At 40.6% G+C, this 26,421-nt stretch overlaps 1 protein-coding gene across 5 annotated transcripts in view; it reads right to left on the bottom strand.

Moving 5' to 3' along the window:
• Positions 1-26,421, bottom strand: part of SETD5 (SET domain containing 5) — a 73,193-nt gene that overhangs the window by 8,035 nt on the left and 38,737 nt on the right. For 4 of the 5 annotated variants that reach the window (XM_089517530.1, XM_089517513.1, XM_089517522.1 and 1 more), the window contains 16 exons: positions 25,273-25,484; positions 23,642-23,700; positions 23,119-23,306; positions 22,049-22,087; positions 21,485-21,727; positions 20,956-21,104; positions 20,557-20,674; positions 20,014-20,123; positions 19,572-19,812; positions 19,313-19,393; positions 15,422-15,685; positions 14,658-14,978; positions 11,256-11,498; positions 9,209-9,338; positions 5,782-6,035; positions 2,361-2,417 (listed from right to left, as the gene is read on the bottom strand). In XM_089517530.1, the coding sequence (XP_089373656.1) occupies positions 2,361-2,417; positions 5,782-6,035; positions 9,209-9,338; positions 11,256-11,498; positions 14,658-14,978; positions 15,422-15,685; positions 19,313-19,393; positions 19,572-19,812; positions 20,014-20,123; positions 20,557-20,674; positions 20,956-21,104; positions 21,485-21,727; positions 22,049-22,087; positions 23,119-23,306; positions 23,642-23,700; positions 25,273-25,484 (2,709 nt within the window). The remainder of the gene's footprint in view (positions 1-2,360; positions 2,418-5,781; positions 6,036-9,208; positions 9,339-11,255; positions 11,499-14,657; positions 14,979-15,421; positions 15,686-19,312; positions 19,394-19,571; positions 19,813-20,013; positions 20,124-20,556; positions 20,675-20,955; positions 21,105-21,484; positions 21,728-22,048; positions 22,088-23,118; positions 23,307-23,641; positions 23,701-25,272; positions 25,485-26,421) is intronic. The other variant, XM_089517547.1, reaches the window with a different exon arrangement.

Here is a 26,421-nt window from a genome sequence, read left to right as displayed (position 1 = left end):
AACACACCTCTCCACAACATTCAAAAATCTCATGTAGCACACATGTCCTTCATTAATACACAGTACAAAATCTAGCCTTTATATGATAGTATGTAAGCTCTGGGCAGAATCCTGGCTTGTCTACTTGTATCTAACAGGTTTCTCATCCTCATTATTGCAAGGTGAAGTTTCAAAAACAGTTGCATAGTTATTTTAAGCTAGAGATGGAGGGAGCTACAAGAGGCCTTCTATTCAATGTAAGAATTTCTTTTACACCCACCATACTCCCTAAACCTTCTATTGCTATCAATTCCCCATTCTGCACCTATGCACCACTGTCCAAGCTGTGAGCATTTAGCAAAAGCTTCACATATCTCATCAGAATAAGACACGAGAGCATAAACCTAATTACATACTTCATTCCATAACTTAGAAAATGATAAGATCAATCTTCTGAAACCCAATAACCTCCAGAGGTGTTGGATTATGATTCCCATCATCCTCAACTACCAAAGTGGGGAAGGTTACTCAAAATTGTTGATAGTCCATTGGCCATTAGCCGCAAGCTAGGCCATATACCCACCCAGGAACAGCTTCTACTGTCAGCTGCATGTAACTGTGGCCCTTTTGCAGTTATCTAGAAATGTCACCTCAGAGATGTTTTTATTGGAGATTTCTATGTGAACACTGTGCTTGTAGGTTACCTACAACAGTGGTCCTCCCTCAACTGAACAGATAAATATATTAAATGACTCTTGGAGCAGATATACACTGGAAAGCAGTAATATCCCAAAACTACATCATATATCTATGGTACAAGATGTATGGCACATTTATGGCACAGCATTTGTGCTGGGCCAATGCAGCCAATGGGCTGTGGGCTGCTCAACACCAGCTCATGTCACAAATTCTTCTAACCCATAGCTCCTAAGAAAAAAACAACATTTTTGGGAAATGCTACCTGCCACTTTCATATGTTGGGTTTGGGAAGGCACTGAGCACTTAGAAAATATAGTTTGGCCAAGTCATCAAGTACTGCCTCTTCATAATATGCAGTGGGCAGATGAAAAATAGCTTGAGTGCCCCTCATAACTTTGGCACATTATGCCAACACAGCACATGAACATGGCTTATGTTCAATGGGAGAGTGGCCACAGCTCAGTGGTAGAGCACCTGCTTTGAATGCAGAGAGTTCCAACAATGTAATAGTCTATCCTCCAGGCAAGTGAAGGCTATACTGTAAGGATGTGTGTCTGTAGCATGGGTGCTTCCTCCCTTCCCCTATATATGCAGATAGATCAAATGTGTGGCAGCTGTTGGCTGTCCAACATTCCTGTTTGGTACATTCAGGTTCAGGGCAGTTTCAGATTGGATGTGGCATCTAGTACATTACTTCAACTGAATCCCCAGGAAGCTCCTAACCCTCTTAGTTCTCTTGACTGAGAAACATCATAATGTACAAACGCTTTCTTGAAAAAACCCAATGCCTCAGCATCCCGACCCCAGTTAATTATCCCTCCCTCTTAGACTTTGTAGTCTAAACCCACATGTTTATGTTAGAAACTGTCTCTACTGCTTTCCATCAGGGACTACATCTGACATCAAACAAGGATGGGAACTATGAAGCTGCCCAGATGTTACTGAACTGCAACTCCCAGAATTCTTCACCACTGCCTGTGCGGACTAAGGCTTGCAGTTCAGAAGCATGCAGAGGAATGCACAATTCCCATCCCTCCAAAAAACAACAACAATGAAACATAACCTTAACACAAAAACAGACTAATGTACAACAATTTAGCACTTCTAAATCTCTTGCTAAAGCCATATTGCTCTTCATAATATAAGATGCCAACATTTTCCCATCTGGGCTCTGCAAATCAATTAAATGTAATGTAAATTTTTCTGAGCCCTGTATTTGTATCTTGAGGAATCTGGGCTTTGGGGCACAGAAGAGAAGTGGTGGAACTAAAGAGATGAAATGAACGGCAGATACTGCATGCACATTCTGCCTGTGAAGCACTGGCCAACCATCAGCAATTAAGAGACAGATTTGCTCTCTGTGCTCATGCGGCTTCTGTTTTTCCTCTCCCTCCTGCCCCACCAGCCCCAAGGGAAAGCCACTTCAGAAGGATTAACTGGCAAGAGGTTTGTCTGTTTCTTCCCTTTCCCACCCAGGTTTGCCTGATTTTAGCTACAAAAAAATCCAGCTCCACTAGCCCCTTCCTCCACAGCTTCCCCCTATCCCCTACCCCACCTCCCTCCAAGCGAGTGCACGCACACACACACACACACACACACACACAAACATACACACATTCAGCACCGCACAGACAAACTACACACACACTCTCCACCTCCAATTGAGATGGTGTGATAACTACCTCGGGCGACAGGGACTCGGGCCTATGCGCAGGGGAACTCTCAGGGGAGGATACGTTCTAGGAGGGAAAAGCATCTTGTTATTCATCTAATTTTACAAGTCAAAAAGCAAAACAAAATAAAGTAAAAAAAAAGACAAGCTTAGAGGTTAGCCTGGGGAAAAAAAATTAAAACAACAACAAAAAGAGAGAGACTATTTTGGGGATGGCCTCAGCAGTCAGGGGAACTGAACATCTTATATGGATTTCAGAGGCTAACATTGCACAGAATTTAAAGACTGACAGAAGCAGAAAGATAGGGTTACTATATTTTTAGGATCCAAGTCAGAGAACATCAAAGAAATTAGAGCAGTTCCTGATTCCTTATCTTCTAGACCTAGACTTGGGAATGAGAATCTGGAGTTGTCATGGGAAAGAACAAGCTACCAACAACAGTCTATTTATACCATCATCCAATTTAGGGTGAGTCCATCTTTTCACTCCATACGAACAATGTTTTGCTTTTAGATCAGGTTGAGGACTGCACGTCTATTCGGACCATAGGTTGAGGGTTGCCCAGATCAGACCGTAGGCTTCTTTAGTTCACCATCCAGCTCTCTCAGTAGCCAACAGGAAGCCCACAAGCAAGACATACACAAATGGGCACCTTTTCCAATCATGTTTCCCAATGATATATACTGGGACAGAGAAATTACTAATGATCAAACTGTGCAAAAAACCTTTAGGTGGTTGTTCTCTAAAATGGGCTACTGTAGCACATATAAAGTTAGGGTTCTTACTTCAGAAGGGAAAATGGACATGAAGCCACTCCCTCCTCCTTTTTAAATACAGCATTTCCCCCAAATATTTAATGTTGGGACATTGTGTCTAACTATTGGGTAAGGGAAAGTATCTTGTCATCAGAGCTGGGTCATTGTGGCCAATGGCTTTGCCCCAGTTGTAACATGTCTCAGGCTGCTGTAAGAAAATTCTGGCTACTTGAGACCTGTTAAAGAGGAAGTAGGCTAAGGGGATGATAAGAAGAGAAGCAACACAGGCACTAAAACCCATTCTGTATTAGGTAGGATAATAACTAACTGTATTATGAGGAACACAATTAACTTAGGCCCTGTCCAGATGCACCCTTTGTGGTGCGTCCACGACGTGCTAGGGTTGCCTCAGGGCGGCGCGTGCACACGCCCCGCAACCCTAGCACGTCATGCACGCCCCGCAGTTGTGCAGCGCCATACATACGATGTGCGCAACGATTACGTTGCAGCTGCGCTGCCTCCAAACGGCGCTGCGCAGCTGCGACGTAACCATGCCATCTTTGGCGCTTTGTGGTGCCGCAAAAAGGAGCCGCTTTTGGGAGCTCCTTCTTTGCTGCGCAGCAGCGCCACACAATTTATATGCTGTGGCACTCCTGCGCAGCAGAGAAAGGCGCAGAGGAGGTGCCTCTTTTTGGCAGTCTGTACCCTGCCTTACTTTCCTTATCCCAATAACTCCACAGTTCTGATCTGCCTTTTAATAGATTGCTCGTAAAAAGGAGTTCATGTGTTATATTGTTTTAATGTATCCTATGTTTATGTGTGCTAACTTAGAATGTTTAAATGGTTTTATGTGTTTTAATCTATGTTGTATCCTGCCTTGGACCTTGGAGACAAACAGGTAAGAGATAAAATTATTATTACTACTACTACAGGAAAAAAACTTCATTATAATATACTCCATAGGGAGGAACGTTTCTCTATGGACATTATCCTGCTAACCTAAACCCAGCAAGATTCCTCCCTTAGCTATGCTGAAGTTACAATCCCATTTTCTGATAGAAAGGCAACAAAGAAATATTCAATAAAATAAGATGTCTTGAATGGGTGGAATGGAGTGAACAAGAAAAACTTCAACAACAACAAAAAAGGGAGAACGGGCAGAGGGAATCTTACACACTGCAAAATACTTTTCCTACTTACAGATGAAATAGTGTACTGTGGGTAGGCAAAGACTTAGCCACACAGTAGCAAAAGCAATTCATTTTATTGAAAAGAACAGAAGCCTTAGAAGCCTGACAAAGGTTTGTTATGGCAAACATCTTTTAAGTGCCAGTCCAAATTAGGAGCTCAAACTGGGACCACAACCCAATTTTTTCAAGATACAAACCCCTGATAATATTCCAAGCCACTGTCCATATGACTGTTGTTGTTAAGGACACCTGGTCCCTATATTAATGTCAAGATTTTATTTTCATGATCCCAATGGGTTGCATGGTTAACAACAACAGAATTTTGTTGCTGTAAAATAGTAAAATCAGCAGAATTCTGCAAATTATTAGAAATCATACAAATAGTTTTGATGCGCATAATTTAAAGATAGCAGAGTTTTAATTTTAAGAATTGCGGTTGCCTTTGTGAAGAATTACTTTTCTTTTAATGCAGAAAATGGAAAACTCCGACCGTAAATTTCAGCGTAACATCCCAAAGAGTAGTGGATCAAGACTCTAGAATCCTCAGTCATGGATGACTCAACTGTCATCCATGTAAGTATTTCTGCAGATCTCTGCTAAGGGCAACAACAAAGTTGCCCGCACTTTTCCAATTCACCCCACCCCAAGCATACAAATAACACATGATAAGCTAATAGAACACTTCAGAATGAAAGCATGGGGTCCTGCTTGTCATGTAGAAAATTATAAAAAAACGAGACCACCACCACAGCTCATTCATGCCTTGTACTCTAAAGCTAAACAGACATTTTGAACAAGAGGGAAGTAAGCTGTAAAAGGAATGGGGAACATAGTCAAATGAAGTCAACATCATGCAGATGGGGAAATCTTGAAATGCGATACAGATTAAGTCTTGCAAAGCTTTAGGAGTACATGCAGAAGAGAGGCAGAGGCTGGCAATATATCTGGATACTATATGCAGGCCTTAGTAAAGGTGGGGTTATGCAAGCTGGGTTTAGGAGGACATTGCGAGGACAACAATGCCCACAATAACTTGAAAACCCCTGCACAATGTAGTACAGTGGGCCCTTGTTATACGCTGGAGTTTGGTTCCAAGATCCCCCGTGTATAACAAAATCTGTGTATGCTCAAGTCCCATTAAATATAATGACATAGCAAAATGGTGTCCCTTATAAAAAATGGAAAATCAAGGTTTGATATTTGAAATTTATACTTTTTTTGAACATTTTCAAACTGTGTATGCTTGAATCCGTGTATAAAAAATCCGTGTATAAGAAGGGCTGGCTGTATCCATATACTATGTATAAGGATGAAGAATAATGAGACCTTGAACTACTTGGTGCCTGATTCTCTGAATGCGCAGAAGAATGTTAAAAAGCCATCTATGACATTTGTGGTCTAACTATGTTCCTTAAAAACAATATTGATGCACATGTCCTAGGTTAGCAGGCAGATCTGCTACCCCCACTTCCAGCCCCAACATACCTCAAACTGAAGTGGAGTATTGCAACGACTAGTAGCCAAAGAGGGAATCGGCGAGAAAATCATGCCACAGCCACTACGACATTCCTCCTCTCCTGGCACAGATGAAGAGGATGTGGTGAGATGCGGGCTCAGCGAGTCTGGAACTGAGGGGTCAGGAAGAGGGGGAGTGACAGGGGATAGCGGCCTCAACAACTTGTTAACGTTCTGTTCCATGAAATAGCGAGACTTCCACTTCTTCAGAGGACTCAGTACATCTGAAATGTAACACACAGTCAAGATGGTGACTGCACTATCATAAAACCCTAATCTATGCTCAAGGTTGCTCCCTCTACAATCACCCTCACAACTGTAGCTTTGACTCTTGCAACAGCACTAACAGCTCCACAACTCTAACTTTGTTGAAAGACAGAGCTGCAGCTAAGAGAACAACATTCCAAGCCTTCCACAATTACTACCTCTCTATTGTGCACACTATCAAGCTTTCCTTGGTTTAGCTGACTTCCTGAGCCTGGAGTGCTGGTTTTCCTTAAATTAATTTAGCAGATGAAAAATCTGACAGTAATACAAAGTGAAGCTGAACGAGAACTGAAACAGTCCAGCATCTACATTAATGTTCACAAGCCCTATAAGAAGTCTTCCTGCTGATAAAATGTAGACCTTTATTGAGCAAACTGTTCTGCCTGAAATTATTTTAAATGTTCCCTCAATGTCAGAGGATTCTTTTGCTGTGTCATTTCCACTTTGTGAACATTCTTCACAAATAAGTCTCTATTGATTTCATTTAATTGGATCTGTCTTTTGTAAATTGAAGGGTTCTGCTCACTGAAAGTGTTTCCCCCTAATTTTGGGGACTCCCCCTTCCTGCCCAACACAACAGTTTATCCAATACAGGAGATGGGCTGCTGTGGGGAAACTGACTCTAACATATTAAGTCTGATTACAGTGCCCTTCTAGTAGCATCTGTAAGACCACACAGTGAGTATAGTACTGACATAAAGACTACCTCTTGAAGGGGAAAAAAAACCCTTTTCCATTTTTCTGTCACTGGAAAGCTCTGCTTTTTTCATACACAATCTAATCTATTTTAGTAACCTAAGACTTCACAACACTGCACATCTATGGAGATTATCACATGGATGAGGCAAGCATCCTCCTCCCATCATTAAATTGTTTCATTCACACAGAGGAAAGATTATCACACACACACCCATGCTTATCCGATTGAAAAACAGTAATGGATGCATCATTGGGCATTAACCAGTTTCCATTAATACTGAATGATGCGTCCACTGCTGTTTACCGATGGGACAAGAATGGATAAATGCACAGGGGTGTGATAATCTTCCCCCTGATCACACGCATGAAACAATTTAACGACAGGAGGAAGACACTTGCCTTCTGTGTGATAATCTACTATGAATCTTAGGTCTTGTGCTACACTCAAGATATTCTATGTCCTCTGGAACATTTTAGGTACTCTCCAAGAACTATGTAGTCAACCGCTACTCATAATCTCAGATTATTCACATCATTTCCACAACTGTGCAAGAGGTGGCTTACTAGTTGCCACATGAACAGGAGAATATCTGAAGTCGTGTCACTTCATTTGATTGACAATCAAAAAGTGATTACTCTACTGGAGGCTGCAGTTCTCCAAGGTTTGGCTATCTCTCCTGGAAAAAAGGATTTATCATCCCCACAAACTAATCTCTGGGAGAACAGTAGTCCCAGCACAGCTGTGAATGCATGGTGGGAGATTATGTACCAATTTCCACTGCAGAATAGTTCCTCAGCCAGGCTTTTAACGCCACTGCTATTCACTTTGTGTGATAGTACTGAAATATCCCACTGAGATGCTGATTTCCATCTGTGAACTATCCTTTGCATTAGAATCTTTTGGGAAAACTCCTATCCAGTTTCCCATTTTATATTTTACTGTTGTTAACCGCCCGGATTGGTTTGCCAGAGGGCGGTATACAAATTATTATTATTATTATTATTATTATTATTATTATTATCTCTCTTGGATCATGTCTCTTTATCCTCTCCAATCATCCTAGAATTGGATGGGCTACAAAAATCTGCCCTTCCCAATTCTTAATTCTACCCAGAGCTTGGAAGTAACTAGTTACATGAGGAATAACCAATAGTTGTAATAATGTGACTTGCAACAATGAGGTGGATGGGATAAAAGTGTATTTTATACTATGGGCCAGGAGCTTCCAAAATTAAATACCATTAAGAAGTTACTAAAAGTAGTTAATTGGCTACATTTGAGAAACTGGTAAGTAAACAATTATTTGTTAAAAGTTGTTACTACAACAGCAAATAACTACTTTAGATGGGTATTTGTAACTGTAACTAATTACTTTTTAAAATAACCTCCCAAGCTCTGATTACCCTTTGCACTAAAATGGATTCTGACTCACAAGTAAGCCCATGAAAGTCAGATATTTCTGTGATCTTTTAAAATATTGCCAAACGTTTTAAAGTCCCAGTCCTCCCCAAATTCATACAAGTCTCTCAGAAAATACAGACTTCTATGCTGTTATTATCTGTGCTCTCACTTTCACTCAAAATTGTAAATTTGCCCAGAACTACTGCTTTGTCCACTTTATGCGCCTCTAACCTTTGTGCAACAAACAGTTATCTGTACACTGCCTAGGGCCTCGTCTGACGTCCTTGGAAAACTGATCCCTGACTTGGATAGTTCGCCACCCTCTTCCTCTGCAAAGACAGATGCAAGGTTACTATTTTTATAACTCAGCTTTTTGCTTTGTTCACAGATGTAATCTCGGGCTACAGAGTGGCTGCTCAGGTGCCCACATTTTATGTAGTTGCTTCCCCAATCAGTGTTAGCCAGAATAATTGCCAAGCAAAAAGAGATGGTTTTCACACAGTGTACCACTTGCTTGGAGGGAAACTGGACATTTACTTCTTGAGAAAACCCAAAGAAGAGTGGGCTCAGTCCTCTCCCAATTTGGTGAAGAGGGCCCTTTCCCTCTGGTATTGATATTAAACATATCTTATTAATCTGCCCCCACAGATGACAGAAAGAGCAGCCACCTAGCAAAAGAAACTCCATTCACAAAGCATATATAGTTCTGCTGCTTGTCTTTCTTGCATTCCACATGTCAGGTTGCATCCCAGCAGGGATGGTGACACTTTTAGGGTTTCCCATAACCTGTGTCAACAGCTAGCAGCAGATAATGCAAATCTAGGTTCATTATCTGTAACCTGTGATTGTCCACTTATACAGATAGGAAAAGCCTTTTACATTTGAGTTAGTATCTTAAGGCCAAAGTTTAAGTAGATATGGGAACGTGGTCCTATATGTTATTTTTGTTCTATTTTTTTTTTACCATGTGCTTTGGGATAGAGAAAATAGCTTCAGTGTATCACAAAGTAAAACAGCATCTCAACCAACCTGCATTTTCCTTGCAGATGCCAGAAGTGCTACTGCTGTCACTGCTTTGGTATAGACACTGGGCCCTATTCTCTTGGGAAGGAGCTGAGGGCTGAGTCATCTCTTCTTCCAGAGCTTGCTTCATCCAGCGCTGTAAAAAGAAATCTTGCTGAATGCACAGGCTATATTCCAGTGCAACAGAATATACATTCCCATATGTATCAGTCAATGTCAAAAAAAAAAAAGAAAAGTCTTTTTTATATGAAAATAAAATATGTGAAATCCTTACCATCATGAGATTTTATACTTTGGAAGTAACAATGTGTTTGTAATTGGAAATGCAAAAACAGTAAGAGACTGCTACCCCTAATCTGAGGCTGTCAACCACTTTAGTACACTGAGCTGTAAAAATTAAGTTGGAACTTTTTCTTACTGGTTGAAATGAAACACATAAGAATATGTTATGCTGTAAGAATAAATAAGGGACGCAAATGCAAGTTCTTGACTTTTGTTCAAAACCAATGCTTGGGTTAGTCAGATGTTCACATGGAGAAACAGACTTATTTTGGACCAAATCAGCAGAGACCTCACTGTAATTAATGCTCCTCCTGCTGTGTCTAAGTCACATATGCCAGAGAGCTGTTTACCAGACTGAAAGGAAATTGCTGATTTCTGGCAAGGTTGCACCATGGAACAGACAGTTGACAAAGTCAAAACCATAATGTGAAGAGGAAGGTATAATCATAAATAAGCCAATTCTATGTTACCGTAAGTTCCCCAAAACTGTGGAATTTGATAATCAATACAGATTCTATAGTTTGACCACTCCACTTTAAAAAAAAATGTTTTCAGCCCTTATGAATATGCAAAACCTTTGAAAAATGTTTTGGTTGACATAAGCCAGTTCTGTTCTTATCCCTTCCTATACTAACATACCTAAAATAGTTTGGAAAGCACACTGAAACATAAAATACATACACTTTCTTAAATTCTACAGAAGCATGTTTTAAATCAAGAACTGATGTTATACTGACTCAACAGATGCATAACTGATGATATGCAAAGTGATCAGACACTTTTGGCTAATCCTTTATCCTCCATCTACCTGAAGGGTAGCACAGAAGGAAGGGGAAAGGTGTGATTTTCTTTCGGCAGCAGTGGAGTCTCCTTCTTTGGAGCTTTTTAAACAGAGGCTGGATGGCCATCTGTTGCGATTGCTTTGATTATGTGTTCCTGCATGGCAGAATGGGGTTGGAGTGGGTGGCCCTTGTAGTCTCTTCCAACTCTATGATTCTAAGTGGATAGTAGGTATTGAGTGTTTGTGTGCCTTCAAGTTATTTCTGACTTATAGCAGCTCTATCACTGAGTTTTCGTGACAAGATTTGTTCAGAGGGGTTTTTGCCTTTGCCTTCCTCTAAGGCTGGGTATATGTGACTTGCCAAAGGTCATCCAATGGATTTACATGGCTAAATGGGGATTCGAATTCTGGTCTCAAGGGTTGTATTCCAATGCTCATATCATTACACTACGCTGGCTCTGGTATTAACTAGACTATTTTTTTTAATGTAAGATATCTGGAGTGCTTTCTAATATAGATCTTTAGCATCAAGGGTCTAGCTATACTTATCTTTCAGATGTTTCTGTAATTCCAGTTGTGGTTTTTAATTGATGTATTAAAATATTTCCAAAACACCTTGAGTTGGGCAGGGGGGAGTCTGGGCATGCTACAGTTCCACTTTTATATAGTTTATTCACATCTGAGGACAGCAGGTGAATTGATAGCAGGAAGCCATGTATTTTCAGTCTAAAGGAGGTTCTGTTGTTAAAATGCTATCTGGGGCAATTGTTCATATGCAATATGGGGCAGAACAATTGTTAAGTTGTGACTATCCTTCCTTGAAGGAAACAAACCTGGGCAAGAAAGAAAGCAAACCTGGACAAGCATTTCTCAGGAGTGGTTCCAAAGTTTTGCACCCTGTACTATTTAGTCAGGGTACAAAATGTGTGTGGATAGTTCAGATTTGCTAGGGGAGGGGCGTGCATAGACAACAAAAGAAAGTAGACATACCTTTTTACATGAGCTGTAGTTCCCATCCAGCTGAAACGATCGCCTTCTCCTTTCTGGGGTGAAAGGAGAACCAAAACGTATGTAGTGTTTAGGTGTGGTACAGATGAGTGGTGAGTGGACAAGGCCTGGCAACATATTGAGGGTGGTAGCCAGCACAGTTGGGTCAGTGGTGATACGTAAAGGACACTCAATGGGACACTCCTGCTTCTCTGCCTTGTCATTGAGCCATTCTGTAACTAGGTACTAAACACAAAAATAACACATGCATCTTACTAACAAGGACATGGTAAGAAAACAAACAATCAGATATACAAATAGAGAGAGATGGGGAAACAAGCCAAGAGAATATAGAAAACTGTTTTGTACTAACAGACACTGGGTCTGCCTAGCTGGACTGGGTGGGCATTTTTACTCCAAAGTCTCAGGCAAGAGGCATTTCTTTTTAAAAGTTGGGAGTGAATAGGGAGTGAGGAAAATCTGTCCAGCTTGTTCAGGTTCTCTTTCCCGACTGAAAGGTTTATTCATGCCTATTTCTGCATCAGCTTGCAAGGACATCCATCCTCATTCAGGGAAAGAAATTCATATAAATTTTTGTCCATAGCGAAGATGTGCACATTATTACATGGATTTTTCAACTACATAAATCTTCACATGAATAAAATGTGCTTGTGCATATTTTTATATCAAATTTTGACCAGTGCACACTATTAATGCTTTTTTGGTTTTATGAACACTTCAAGTTCAGAAATGCATAGATTTCTAAACACAAATCCCACTGAGATCTACATTCAGTTCTGTGAGATGAGAACTGGGTAATCTCATACTGTCATGTGAATCAAATAAATTTCACACCAGGCTCTACCACTGACTGCCACATGGTAATCCCACATCAAAAAGCTTCAAATACCTAGAACTGTACTGAAACCATCAATGCCTGTTCTGCTGGACTCTTTCCCTTTTCTCTGTCCTGAAATTTTACCATGTCCCCCACCTATATTAACATCCCTTCTATATTATACTGAACCACTCAAGTTTGGTACTACAAAACAAACCCAAGGATGAGAAGAGCCACGCTGGATCAGCTCAAGAGCTTATCTAGTCATCTTTTTGTTCCACAGTGACACGTCTTTGTGTTCTTCCAGCAACTAGTGCAACAGAAGTATCTGACATTAGACCTAATATTTAGCTATGCATCTTTTGGTATTGCATAGCAAAGTGCAAAAAGAATTCAAGAGGCCTGTTTGTTTGTTTGTTAACTATCATTGCTCTTTCTTTTCCTTCCCAAAACTGCCTCCCTCTATGAGTGCAGAACACTACATGGCTCAGGTTCCATGTTTGCTGAATCCCTGAACAAGTGCATTCCTGTTAGAGCCCAGGGACACATTTGCTTCTATTTTGTCTTTTAAAAGCTTATTTCCCCTGACCTGTACACAAAACAACTGCTTGGGGAATTTGGAGAGAGGGCTAAAAAGTTATTAACATATTGGCTTTAAGAAGCAAAAGGATGTTAATGAGGTATTAATGAGAAACTATTCAAAAGGTATAGTGCTACAGGTTTCAGAAGACATAGGGGCAAAGCAGACCGCCCCAAAAGAGCGACTCCACACCGTCCCTTTCAGCACCAGATTAGGGCCACGCAACTGCATGCCACACTCCTGATCTGGTGCTTTGCCGACTCTAAAAGAAATGGCAAAATGCCACTGCTTTTAGAGCTGGCAAAAAGGCGCCCTTGCCTCTGCCGCAGCACTTTTTGGTGCTCCTTTCGGCACGTATCATATAAATGCTGTACCAAAGGAGCGCCGTGATGCCACCTGACATACAGTCGGGCAGGCGGCATGTCACCAGTGTGGGGGCAGCATTGGGGCATGCCTTATCCAAACGCCAGATCCCCACGTTGCCCCCATGTCAGCACTTCCAAGCTGATTTGTGAATTTTATCACTCTGGTCCATCCCAGAAAGAACTGGATTGTTTTTTTTTAAAGTAAGACATTAGTTTACCTTTTATAGAGAAGAATGCATCTTAATATTTTCAATGTGACATCTAAAATGAACATAGTAATCATCAACCTGTAATCTACAAAGACTCCAGGATTTATGGAGTTGAAGGCTTTCATGGCCAGCATCTATAGTTTTTTGTGGGGTTTTCAGGCTATGTGGCCATGTTCTAGTAGAGTTTCTTCCTGACATTTCTCCAACATCTGTGGATGGCATCTTCAGAGAATGCTGAAGGTTCTCTGAAGATGCCAGCCACAGATGCTGGCGAAACGTCAGGGAGAAACTCTTCTAGAACATGGTCACATAGCCCGAAAACCCCACAAAAAATCCTAGGATTTGTTTTGTTCTCTTCAAATCAGTATGAATCCTTTAAAAATCTTCTGTCCCTTATTAAAAATATGAGAAGTAACAGAAGCTAATAAATGGCCAAAGCCAGGTAGGAAGTCAATGTCTTTATTTTATTAAACCCAGATAAAGACACACACTGACTTTTTCCAGCTATAGGCCAATCTCACATGCTATGGATGCTAACGGTCTGTCAGTGCTATCTTCATCAATTGAGTTTCATCTCAGGCAGGCAGGCAAGAGTTAGATACCACAGGTACTTACTATCTTGACTTCTACCAAAGTAGACCTTTCACTTTTATGCTAATTAATTTGTGGGAATATTAGCTATTCACCTGGAGAGGTTTCAGTGAGAACCAGTTAAATTAATTCCTTTCCAATGCTGGGCAACATGAGACTTACATCATTTACAACTAACTATAGAAACAGCACTACTACCAAAAGGCTTTGCATGCTACTACTTTTTCTATTTCTACTTTTTCTATTCCCTCCCCAAATAGCAGCTAGCAGTGAAACCAATCTGCTTAGCCCAGGGTTGTCCAGTCTACTTAGCCCTAGGTGAGGAGTTTTATACCTTGGCACATTCCCAACAACTTTGTAAATTCTTTAAAAGCTAACTACAGATTAACGCAGCCTTTCCATAATCCAGTGACCTCCAGATGCCTTGGACTACAGCTCCCATCTCCTCAGTCTGCTGACTTAAATATGCTCATTTAGAACAATCTGAAGAGTTTTGTCATTTGTTAACTTCCAACTTAGGGTTTCTCAACTAAAAACACTGGTTCTCATAAAAAGCATTTTAAAATTGACAATGGCTGGAAATTTGATGGTTCTTATGCCAATCTCAGATATATTACACGAGGCTGTCCTGAGGCTGAACTCTTTTGGATGGGTCCCGTTAACAGAATGTAAACTTATCATGAGAGCAGGAGAACTGATTACCCTCCTTTTCAATTTAGTAAACTACTACACAAACCAGTTACATTATATGGCTTGTCCAAAGCAAAGTCTTTCACATGACCTGAGAAGCCATGCACTGCTCATCTCCCTCACTACATTTACCTTTTTTGTTTTAGGATACTTGAGTACCACTCGGCAGGGCTGTGATCCAGCAACTGCAGCCACAGCTGGGTCAGAACCCAACAACAGTTTCCCTTCTCCTGGACCCTCTATGCTGCTGGCTTCTGCTGAAGTTACTGTGTTTGCACCATTTCCTTCTTCTGGAGCTGCTTGAGTAATTTCTGACTGTTGGATGCTGGCTTGCTTTTGCCTTCTTAGTCGCTGTGCTGAACTGCTCCGATAACGGGAAAAACGACTTTTTGGTCGTGGACGTGTTGGCTTTGACGGTGCCGTTTTAGATATTGGTTTATCTGCTCCTGTCTCCTGCAATGCAAAAAAACTATGGGGTTATTTTAAAATGGTGTATTTTGAGTCATGGTGTGGGAACCAGGAGAAAACTTTACTTGTGTGAACACATGATCTGTGTAGGTAGCAATTCAATTTCACAACATGATGACTCTTCTTGCATTCTGCATCACCACTACTGCAGCACCCCGCTGGGGGCTTCATAATAAACTGCCCAGCTGCTATGACAAGAGTCTACCCATCTCCCAGTGGGAATTCTAATACAATTGGAAAGTTCTCAAAAATAATGTGATTGTGATTCCAAACCCCAGCTTCAGGTAGCCAGAGGTATATCCTTTTTGAATATGTTACTGTGTTACTGACTGCCAGAGCTAATGGTCCCTCCAACCCACTGCAATAGTTTCTCGATAATTCCCCAACTAAAACATACTGAACTTTAACAGTACTAGCATTTCTCTTACCCCAGCCTGTGAAGACCTCCGTGTATTCACTCCAATGCTGATGACATTGGCAGGGGCACTTGGCACAGGAACTCTTAAAATCACACTGCTATCTTCAGTTTCATTTGGCTCAGGTTTTACTTCCTCTTGTTCAGGAGTCTCAGCTGTAACCACCACTTCTGCATCCGTGCTGCTCCGATCTGATGGTAGATCTTTCCTTCTCTTCCTTTTTTCCATGTTTTCAAACACATGCATGATGGCTTCTACTTTCCGATCTTCTCGTGTCTAACTCATAAAAGAATAGGCAGCAAGGTCAGCAGAACAGATACAAAATAGGCATGAAGCAGAACTGTAAACATTGAGTGAAAGAAGAAAGCAGCAGTAGAGATCCAGAAGGTTATATTCTAAGATTTCTGTTCCTTACTTATGGGGGCAGTAACCATACAAATGTCAGCACAGTAAGTGTCCAATGCAGAACTCTGAATTGGCACACAGAATGCTTTAAAGCAGAGGTCTACGGTGAGCATTACAAATTCAAAAATACAATGGTTGTATTGTGATGTATGAAATGTAAACTGAAGATAAAAACTCAAAAATGTAGGGAAATTTATGATTGTTAATGATACTGTGTAATATATTGTAATATAATGTAGAATTTCATTACTGAATAAAAAAAATTAATAAAAAAAAACAAAAATACAATGGTCATGTGGAAATATTTGGTACTAGTGATTAAAAACACCACCCACAGACATTCACAAATGTTCTATCTTGATCATTATTTTTTTATATAAAAAAAACCCTTTTACTCACATTTTAAAAAATATAAAGGAACCCTGTAGCACCTTTGAGATTAAGAAAAAGACATTTATCCAACAGATTTCATGGACTCCCATCATTAACATCAAAGTCTAATGCAGGGGTGGGCAACTGTGGGAGGTGATGGGACTGTATTAGCTCCCAAGAAGACTTTTAAGAGCTGTACATTTCTTGTTCGTGTGTGCATCCTCAAGTGGTCTGTTCACTGCACTTAGGGCGGAAAAATGAAATGCACAGATATAGGATGGGGGACACCTGGCTGAATGAGACTACATGTGAAAGGGATCTAGGAGTCCAAGCAGACCACAAGTTGAACATGAGTCAACAGTGCGATGCGGCAGCTAACAAGGCCAATGCGATTTTAGGCTACATCAATAGAAGTATAGTGTCTAGATCAAGAGAAGTAATAGTGCCACTCTATTCTGCTTTGGTCAGGCCCCACCTGGAATACTGTGTCCTGTTCTGGGCACCACAATTAAAAAAGGACATTGAGAAACTGGAGCGTGTCCAAAGGAGGGCAACTAAAATGGTGAAAGGTCTGGAAACCATGCCCTATGAGGAACGACTTAGGGAGTTGGGGATGTTTAGCCTGGAGAAGAGAAGGTTAAGAGGTGATATGATAGCCCTATCATATATAGCCCAGCGTCATCAGGGGCTAGCCTGAAGATAGAGTGCCCTCCCTCCATAACTGTCATCTTTCGGCCTGTGAGGGAGAGAACAGGCTGGCCCGGCGTCATCAGGGGTTAGCCTGAAGATAGAGCGTCCTCCCTCCATAACTGTCATCTTTCGGCCTGTGAGGGAGAGAACAGGCTGGCCCAGTGTCATCAGGAGCTAGCCTGAAGATAGAGCGTCCTCCCTCCATAACTGTCATCTTTTGGCCTGTGAGAGAGAGAATAGGCTGGCCCAGCATCATCAGGGGCTAACCTGAAGATAGAGCGCCCTCCCTCCATAACTGTCATCTTTCGGCCTGTGAGGGAGAGAATGGGCTGGGCCAGTTCCACCATGGCTAGCCTGAAGAAGAATAGCTCTCCTTCCGGTCCATCTGCCTTGGTCCAGGCCTCAGAGGGAGAGAACAACTGCTGGACCTGATCCCCTCCCCTCCTCACCATTCCCTTCTCCTTTTGTGTCGTGTCTTTTAGATTGTAAGCCTGAGGGTAGGGAACTGTCTATTATCCCCTCTGTTGTAAACCGCTCGGATTCCCAGTGATTGGGCGGTATATAAATAAAACCTATTATTATTATTATATTTAAATATTTGAAGGGATGTCATGTTGAAGAGGGAGCAAGTTTGTTTTCTGCTGCTCCAGACACTAGAACACGGAACAACGGATGCAAGCACCAGGAAAAGAGATTCCACTTCAATATTAGGAGGAACTTCCTGACAGTGAGGGCTGTTCGACAGTGGAACAAACTCTCTCAGAGTGTAGTGGAGTCTCCTTCCTTAGAGGTCTTCAAACAGAGGCTGGATGGCCATCTGTCGGGGATGCTTTGATTGTGATTTCCTGCATGGCAGGGGGTTGGACTGGATGGCCCTTGTGGTCTCTTCCAACTCTACGATTCTAAGATTCTATGAAGCTTTTTTTTTACAATAGGAAATTTCCTGTTTTAAAAAAAGGATTCTCCTGGACCTGAAATGGCAGGGGAGGGGGAGAATGCGACAAAAATGCCCCCTACCTGCTAGGGAAAGTATGAAGGAAAATATTTGAAAAAAAACTGAACTGGGGGGGACACACATATCCTTTAGTAATGTCTACTAAGGAGGTCTGCTTAGTTTAATGGGGCTTACTTCTAGGTAAGTGGTACAGGATTACTACTGAGTGAGAGGTTTTACCTCTTGCAAGAGAAGCAAAGCAGAGGTGAACTGGGAAACATTCCTGCCAACAGAGCTTTCAAGTATAAGGCAAAGATGCCAACTATTAGGACATCTTCTCCAAGTGTATTAGGCTAGACATACCATATAAATATTCTCAATGAATTAAGGCAAACAGAAGCAGCACACTCATACCACTGAATTCTTTTCCCATTATCTATTTCACTCTTTATCTGACAGGTAAGCAATGAAATGCTTAGGTGGTTGATGCTGTTGGTCATGTAATTTTCTTTTTTCTTTTTTAACACACATTAATGGACAGTATTATGATCTGTCACTGGGTAGAAAAATTACTGGGGGGGGGGGGGACAATGACATGAGAATCTTTGGAGAAAGCAAAAATGGCTTTGAAGCTGCACTCTGTCCACCCTGATCTAACAAAACAAACCCATTTTGAGTGCTCTAAAATTTCTTTTGATGCTTCTTAGTGCAGTCCTTACAGCCTGTCAGTTCCTTGATTTGGGGGGAAACTTAGTTCCTGCTTTCTGAATCATTTTACTTCATCTTCAACAGCCACAGGGAACCTATCAACTCACAGACAAGTTGCCCAATAGCCTTCACTCCATCTCCCGCTAAGTATCAGGATGAAGTCAATTGAGGCTCTGATTAATCTTTTCCATCAGTGCCATTGTTTAGGATTCTCTCTTTTACAAGTTACCGTCATATTCCTAACAAACCTATCATATTCCTCACAAACCTATCAAGGGTGGTCAAGGAGAAACCATAAACGGTGATTGACAAGCTTCCCAGAAACACAGCTTGCCTGATCTTCTCTCCAAATGCACAGCCACAGGACAACAGGTCCATCCCAGAAAGACAGGACTACACTCTAGGACCCAGTCACAGTTCAAACAGGGCAAATGCCAAGTCGTAAAGCTCTGGAGAGACCCCCAATTTGAGCCAAGTGTATAACCAATGCCCTAGAACCCCTGCTCCACAATATTCAAGATTCTGTGACATCATAGTGATGTGAAAAGGACTTTCTAAATGTAGATAGTTTGGTAAAAACACTTTACAGTCAGGTTTGATAGACATCTAACATCTGGAGTAGCGAAACCAGCAGCAACCAAGAAGAATAGGATTAGAAATACAATAGCAGAATGGGAAGGAAGGTAAATCAGGTAAATTACCTAAGCAATACAATATGAGAAGCCATAAAGAGAACTTGTTAGTGGGAAATAACCATCACCAAACTAAGAGGGTGAAGTGGGTAAAGTACTTACTCTTCTACTCTGAGTGAGGCCTTCCTGTTCATCTGCAGCAGCTTCTTTCTCTTCCTCCTGCTTCTCTACTTTGTCTGCAGCCTGAAAAAGGCGAAGAACAGATTTCAACAACAGTCCCTGTTGCAAAAGGATATGGTAACTCTCAGCAATTCACTAGGGTTGTTGCTGCTCTTTGGCCAAGTAAGTCAATCCCACTGGGAACATGGTCTTCTAGAATCAATGATCAAACACATAATGCTGTAAGATGTGGGGACTTTACCTCGTTGTCACTAGCTGCAGCAAGTCCCTCAGGGACTTCCTCTGTCTGTGGATTGCTGTTCTCATCTGATGCAGCACCCCTCTGTTCCAGCTCCTTCCGGCGGGCTTTCCGACGCCTCGTTTCTGCTCCAATCAAAGTGTCTAGAATAGGTGGAGGTAGCTGTTCCACAGTGTTTGAACTCCGCTTCTGCACAGGGCAATTCCGGTTTCCCTTGTGACAGGCACAATCCACTTTATAGTTGCTGCCCCATCACAAAAACAAAGAATACATCAGCATCATTCTCTGACCTCTTGAGTAAAAACATGTATGCATGCCTTGGGTAAGGACAGGAAAGAAGGAACCTGATACTACCGTGATCTAACCATACAAGAAATTCCATTAAACAATAAATCAAGGAACACAAATCATGAGGGAAAGGAATCCCTAATAATATGAGACTCACCAGATACTGTACTCATAGTCAAAGGCAATGGTGACTTCAGCATCCTTGGCAATGGACGTAACAGCATATATGCACAGGTGAATCATCCCATCTGCAATCACGTGACGAACCTACAACATACAAATGGAACTGGTAATACCTCCAAATCATGTGTTACACTGCAAAAGGTGACCCTGTCACCTATGAAAATAGGCAAAGCTGCTAGTTCTCTAGAGTAAAACTGTGTGACTTAAAAATTCTACTTTGCCATGGAATTGAGAATTTTTTTGGTTAACAATTGCTGGTGACACTGTGAAGACCATTTCAGAGAGTGCAAAATTCTACCTAACAATCACAAGGTCGTAATGTTTGTCCTTCTAATACTAGAGACAAAACTGTTGCATCAATACTAAAAGATTAGGTTCTTCCACATCATTATGTACTTTACAAGAATTTGGGCCTGAAGTCTCTGCACTGTGGGGTAGGGCTAAAATAATGCTCTGCACACTCAAAGCATTTAAGCCAACTGCCATGCAAAAAAGGCCACAAGGCATGACCATTTACCTCTGCATTTGGTGTACAGGAACGCCTGATGAATCTGGCATCATTACCAAAAGTACGAGCATCCACACACATCTCAACACTGTTAAACTTTGAGTAGAATAACACAAAGGGATACGGCCTAAAGGACCAAGAACAGGACTTTAATTATCATGACAAGCATAACCAAAACCATGCTGCTTCTATGGACTGCTGGAAGCATCACTATAAACGTTATTTACTATTTCAATGGAGGATCCCATGTTAAATACAATGGCTTACCCCAAGAACTTTCTTACAGAAAACCAAAAAGCTTGAGTGGGTGTCTTGCTTTTGCATTTCTTAATCCAATAATTTTGGGAACCCTCCAATACGTTCCAGCCTGTGAAATGGCTCTAACCTCCAAGTGTTTGGTATTCTTACTTTTTGAAGAAATGCCCATTGACCTCGAACTGCTGCCGCAGCATCACTTTCCCACGATACTCAATAATAAGGGTATCCACAGCCAGATCTCTAGCTGCCCTAAGGATCTTCCGGTGCTTCTGGACCCTTGTCACTCTTCCCAACTGTAGCTACAAAGGTGAAAGCAAGAATTTAGGACTCAAGAGATATGCAGCCCTACTCTTGTCAGAGTTGTTGAACATTGGTTTTGAGATCACTGCAGTATCTATTGTGTACTAAAATGCATGAATAGAAGAGCTGAGTACAGCATGCTCAAAATAGCACTGTTGACCAAATCAAGAGGTTTATTCCTCCAAAAAAATCTTATAAATGGAACAATGAGGGAAGGCTTGTGCAATACCATCCCATGTTTTATCTTATCAGCAGTCCCTATGTGTACACTTGCTTGCATCTAGAAACAAAAGAATATATTTTGGACTTCAACTTCAGCTACAGCCCAACATCCCATACTGCTAATTGACCACTACAAATTTAGGGTCTGTTTCTTTACCTGCATCTGGGATCCAATGACTGTGTTGTTGCAGGCCAGCTCTGTCTTATTGATTGTGTCTAGCACAGCAGACCTGCCCACAAATTCTTTATTGGCATTTAGATGACGCTCCAAAAGATTTTGTACGTCAGCACTGTATTGGTTAGAGAAAGCTTCTTCATACTGGTCAGTCCACAGCCTTATGCGGTTTTCCCACCCCTCTGCTGTATTTTCATCCAGGGCATGAGCTTCTGAAGGAGAATTCTGTACCAAAAAACAAGTGTCAAGTAAAAGACTTAAGGTCTTGGCCTCAATTATCTACTTGATTTGCACCTTGTTAACTATATAGTAAATCCAATCACATATTTCAGGAAACTCAGTATTCTGTCTCCCACCAGCTTTACATATCAATGTCCCTTAAATCTGCCCCTTAACAATAATGCAACACATGCTCAGCAGCCTTTGGATTAAAGCAGTGGTTACTAACAAATATGATCTACTTCAATTTACAGTGGCTATGCTATGCAGGTTTATACATCCCTTTGGATTGAAGTTAGTCAGGGTCAGGTATGTAGCTCCACTCACCTTCATCCGCAAAGACTTCCGTGAACCTTCTCTAAAAGCCTGTCAGCAGAGCAAGACAAATGGCCATCAGTATTTGTGCCTTATATATTTGAGATCAGCTTCAGAACTTCAAGGCCAAAGAAATTAGCAATATATAAGGTGTGAAGAGGAAACGATCCAGTTTCAATAGCAGACTTCTTCAATGCCCTGCCCCACCCACTGAAGCCCCTTTTTCCAGGACATCTTCAATTCACACATATTCAGAGTTTCCATTTCATATACACTTAATGCAAGTTAAGTATCAATCCTATAGAACAAAATCAAACTGAAAAGAAATTCCTGCAAGAAAAAAAAGCCAGCCACAATAGAGTGGCACAAAAAACACCAGTTATCCTATCCCAGTAATATTTTTGTAGATACCAAACAGTCAACTGAAATTCTTTAAAAAATGTTCTAGTAAGGAAAAAATCTCCAATGACCCATTCATTTTATGACTACAACTCCAATGACATGTATACAAAATCTTAAGGGCACACCAACTTAAGAGATATTGCTGCATCTAAATCCAAACCATAGTGCTCAACCTAAATCTAAAAACAAATTTGTTTAAAGCTGTTTAATTAAATACTGATAAGAATATTAAACAAGAGTAACCAACTGTTCAACATTTGCCCCCAAGTCCTTATAAAGGCAGTAGTAAGTTTATCTCTTACTGATTAACTGAATAAAACAATGCTTATATTTCCTTAAGTATGTTGTGTGTAGATGTCTTTTGAAAACAAGAAATGCACTTTAAAAAAAGAAAAGAAAAGCCCCCTTCCCCATTAAGAGCCCTACATGAGATGTAAGCAGGATGACATTCTTAACTTACAGTGGCCAGGCTACTCTTACGCATCAGAGAAGCATACTCTGGCTATACTTGAGCATTCTGCCTATACTATTTCTTCCCATCCAATACACGAAGAGAATTTGCTTCTTTTAAAAAGTCTGTTCTTTGGATATAGATAGCTAGAGACTGGTAGAAAAGAAAACTACCAGTCTGAATTTGAGGATAACTGCTGAGTTGTTGACAATCATATTTGTTTACATACCTTAATTTTTTTGGCCTTTGGTGCCGTACGAGCTCTTTCTGTATTCCTTTTCCTTTTTTTGGGCTTTGTTCTGCAGACCCTATTGACTGTCAAAGTGATGCTTGTAGGAGTGTGCTGGGTAGCAGTGTACAACACTGTGGAGGGAGAGAGGTCCTCGTCCCAGCTCTCTGTAGCACTACTATCTCCACCTGCAGTGAAAACAGCACTTTGGGAATTTTGTTCTGAAAAAATCTTGCAATTGCCTCAAAGTGAGATGACACAGAACTCTTCCTCCCAATGAAAGACCATGCTCATCTATCATCTACCTCTCAAAATGACAACTTGTTAAGAGTTTGGTCCCACAACTCTTACAATGCACATACCCTAACCTTTGAGACATGAAGCAGATTGCGAAAAAACATAAAGCATCATGAAAATGAGTTATTAGAGGCAAGAAAGCATAACGTAGAAAAACACTGCATCAGGACAAATGTTCCTTCATAAATCCCAGGAATTTGGTAGCAACAGCCAGCTCTGAACGTACCTGACACGTTGTCTTGCTTCCGGTGGTGGAGCCTGATCACTTTCCCCCTGCCGATTCCCCTGCAAAAAGATGACAGAAAGTTGAACCTGGCACTACGAAGAGCTACACAGTGCTGGATAGATCTGTGCGTATTTAATGGCACAACAGAAGAATGTGAAAAGACCTTGAAAGGCCAAATGAATGCAATGGTAACTCAGTTCCAAGCATCCATATCAAAGACTATTTCTTCAACAGATAATGGATGTTATCACCAAGATAATAATGTATACTCCATGACACCCTTAGTTTGTGCACACAAGCTTAAAGAACGAATTGTACAAGTATGGCAAACAGGCAGCATATACCTTCAGAGACAATTTTACATGGAAGAGAAACTTTGGCCTATTTTAGGCCCAAGGAACCTAAAATATTGAAGAAACTTTGAGTTATTTCTAATTTTGAAAAAAGGCCTTTCATAATCCTAAAAGAGGCAGGGCAAAAAAGAAATGCCACAAAATTGCTTTCTATTTTTTTTAAAGAAGATTGTGTGTATCCAAGGAAAAGAGTGCACAGCTGTCAGACCTATCAAAATGATCTCTGGCCTAAAATGTGTGAAAGAAATGTAGTTTATATGCTCTGGTCAAGTGACAGTCTGGATAGCCCAAGAAAGACTGAATAGATCAATCATTCCCATGAAGCTCAGGCTCCTTAATCATTACTGTCTTCCTTTCTTTCTTAAGGTCCTTCCTCTCTCTTTTCTGTTTCACCCTGCACTATGAGACTGTACTCAATATTATAAAACACAAAGTTTCGAGTACTCATTTCAAGTTCAACAGAATGTGTTTAAACCAGGTTTGGCTGGTTTAAAACCAATTAGTTTAAACCAAATGACTTAAAAAAACACTCCTTTTTTAAAATCAATTATTCTTTTTAATATTTTTCAAGTTTTCAACCCTCTTACTGTACCAACAATGACTGTTTGAATTTAAACATTTTAACTTTAACAGATTATTGGTAGTTGTTCATTGTTAGACATGTATTAAGAATCAGTTGCTTCTTTAAATTATTTCATTTTATAGTGCAAAAAATGCCATTCAGAAACAAATCCTTCAATTAACTAAGTTCAACCAAAACAACTTGCTTTAAAATAACAATGATTATTTAAGCTAGTGGCCATAACACCTGAACTGCATTTTGCTACTTAATTTTCTGATTTAGTCCTAAATTATATTAGTCCTACATATTAAAGTAATATTAAACCAAAACCTCAGGGTTTGGGGGGGTTATTTTAAAAACTAACAAACAATAAACCTGTTCCCCCCCTCCTCAATCTTGGTTTAACCAGTGGTATCTAGTTCACCAAGCAAGTCAGGCAATTTGATATTTACAAAATTTGTTTGGTTTTATGAACCTGCACAATTTGGCTTTCATGCTATATAATTTTGGTTTCTGTGTGATGTATGTTAGTTTCTTTGCTACATGACCACCCTGAATCCTACTTTTAGGAGAATACTAAATCAAATAAATAAATATCAAATAAAGCAATGATCAAGTCAATGGGCAGTCAAGAGCGTAGTCCACCAAGCAATCGAGAAACCTCTTCAGCACTTGCCAATCTCTACTCATAGGGCTACCTAGAGACCAGGTCTTACCTGCACTTCTCACATTTGATGAGGAAGCCATCCTGGGAGAGACTACAGTGACACCAGCTGCGAATAGATTCTGACTCTGAAGAACTCTCTGTGTCACCAGAATTCTCTTCATCGTGAGAGTGTAAGCCATTCAGTTCTGCACGAGGGATGATGGTCTGGACAGGGGGAGAAGCAGGAGGGGTCGGAGGAGGAGGCGCTCCATAATTATGATCCTGAAAACAAACATTTTGAATCAATAGTATTTTAACTTGGAAAAAGGAATAAGAAAAAAAAGTTAAAGCACAATTTTCTAAAGCTCTCACTTCTTCATATACTTCAAAGCTTACTCAACACAGAGAGCTGGGGTGGGGGAGGAATGTTAAGCTAAACTCGGGATAAACTGAGTGAAGTACTTGTTTTCTCTGCTCAACTCCAAATAAAGACTCAATCTACATATTCTGCAAAATATCCAGAACTCAGCAGTAACATGTTACAAATAACACCATTATTATTATTAATATGTTACCTCCATGGCAACAAAACCATAAAGATATTCCTTTTGTGAAATAATATTAAAATTGGTAGCACTCTCTTTAAAGACCAATTAGGAGTACTCCCTATTCGCTACTTTCAGCAGGCATGATGACCCCAGCCTCATTACAAAAAAAAAAAAATACTTTAGAAAAAACATTCTAAGTTTGGGAGGACCCCAAACACAGTGAGATGAGGACTGAGTATTTTTAGTGGGCAAAAAATAACTGACTGGCGTGTGGATAGAAAACCAAGAAAAAGAATGAAGCAGCTGAAACTCAACCCTAGGTTCTCCACACTGCAATGTTTTGTTGCAGGTCCCACTTTTTATCTGAGGTTAAACTATACATGAGTACAAGAATGCTGTACTATCAAGCAAAAGGAATCTGCAATGTCATAGAAATGGTCTAGATTTTGAAATTAAAGTAAAATAAAAAAAGGATTTTTATTTATAAAATCTTGTGGCTTAAGATATACATCTCGTTAAAATCATCATTAGTAAAATAAAACTGTTAAAGAAGTCCTGCACCAGAGACACAAATAAAAGCAACTGCTCACCCTCTAGTTTCATACTGCATTTTGCAATAAGCCATCAACAATCACTTACACATGCACACACAACCTAAAACTTAGTGTCAC

This window comes from Sceloporus occidentalis, unplaced genomic scaffold, assembly GCF_023333645.1.
Source record: "Sceloporus occidentalis isolate IW3139 unplaced genomic scaffold, rSceOcc1.0.p SCAF_1, whole genome shotgun sequence".
In the NCBI taxonomy this organism is placed as follows: domain Eukaryota; kingdom Metazoa; phylum Chordata; class Lepidosauria; order Squamata; family Phrynosomatidae; genus Sceloporus; species Sceloporus occidentalis.
The sequence above is the reverse complement of the archived record's forward strand: the minus strand, read 5'-3'. Positions and strand labels throughout refer to the sequence as shown.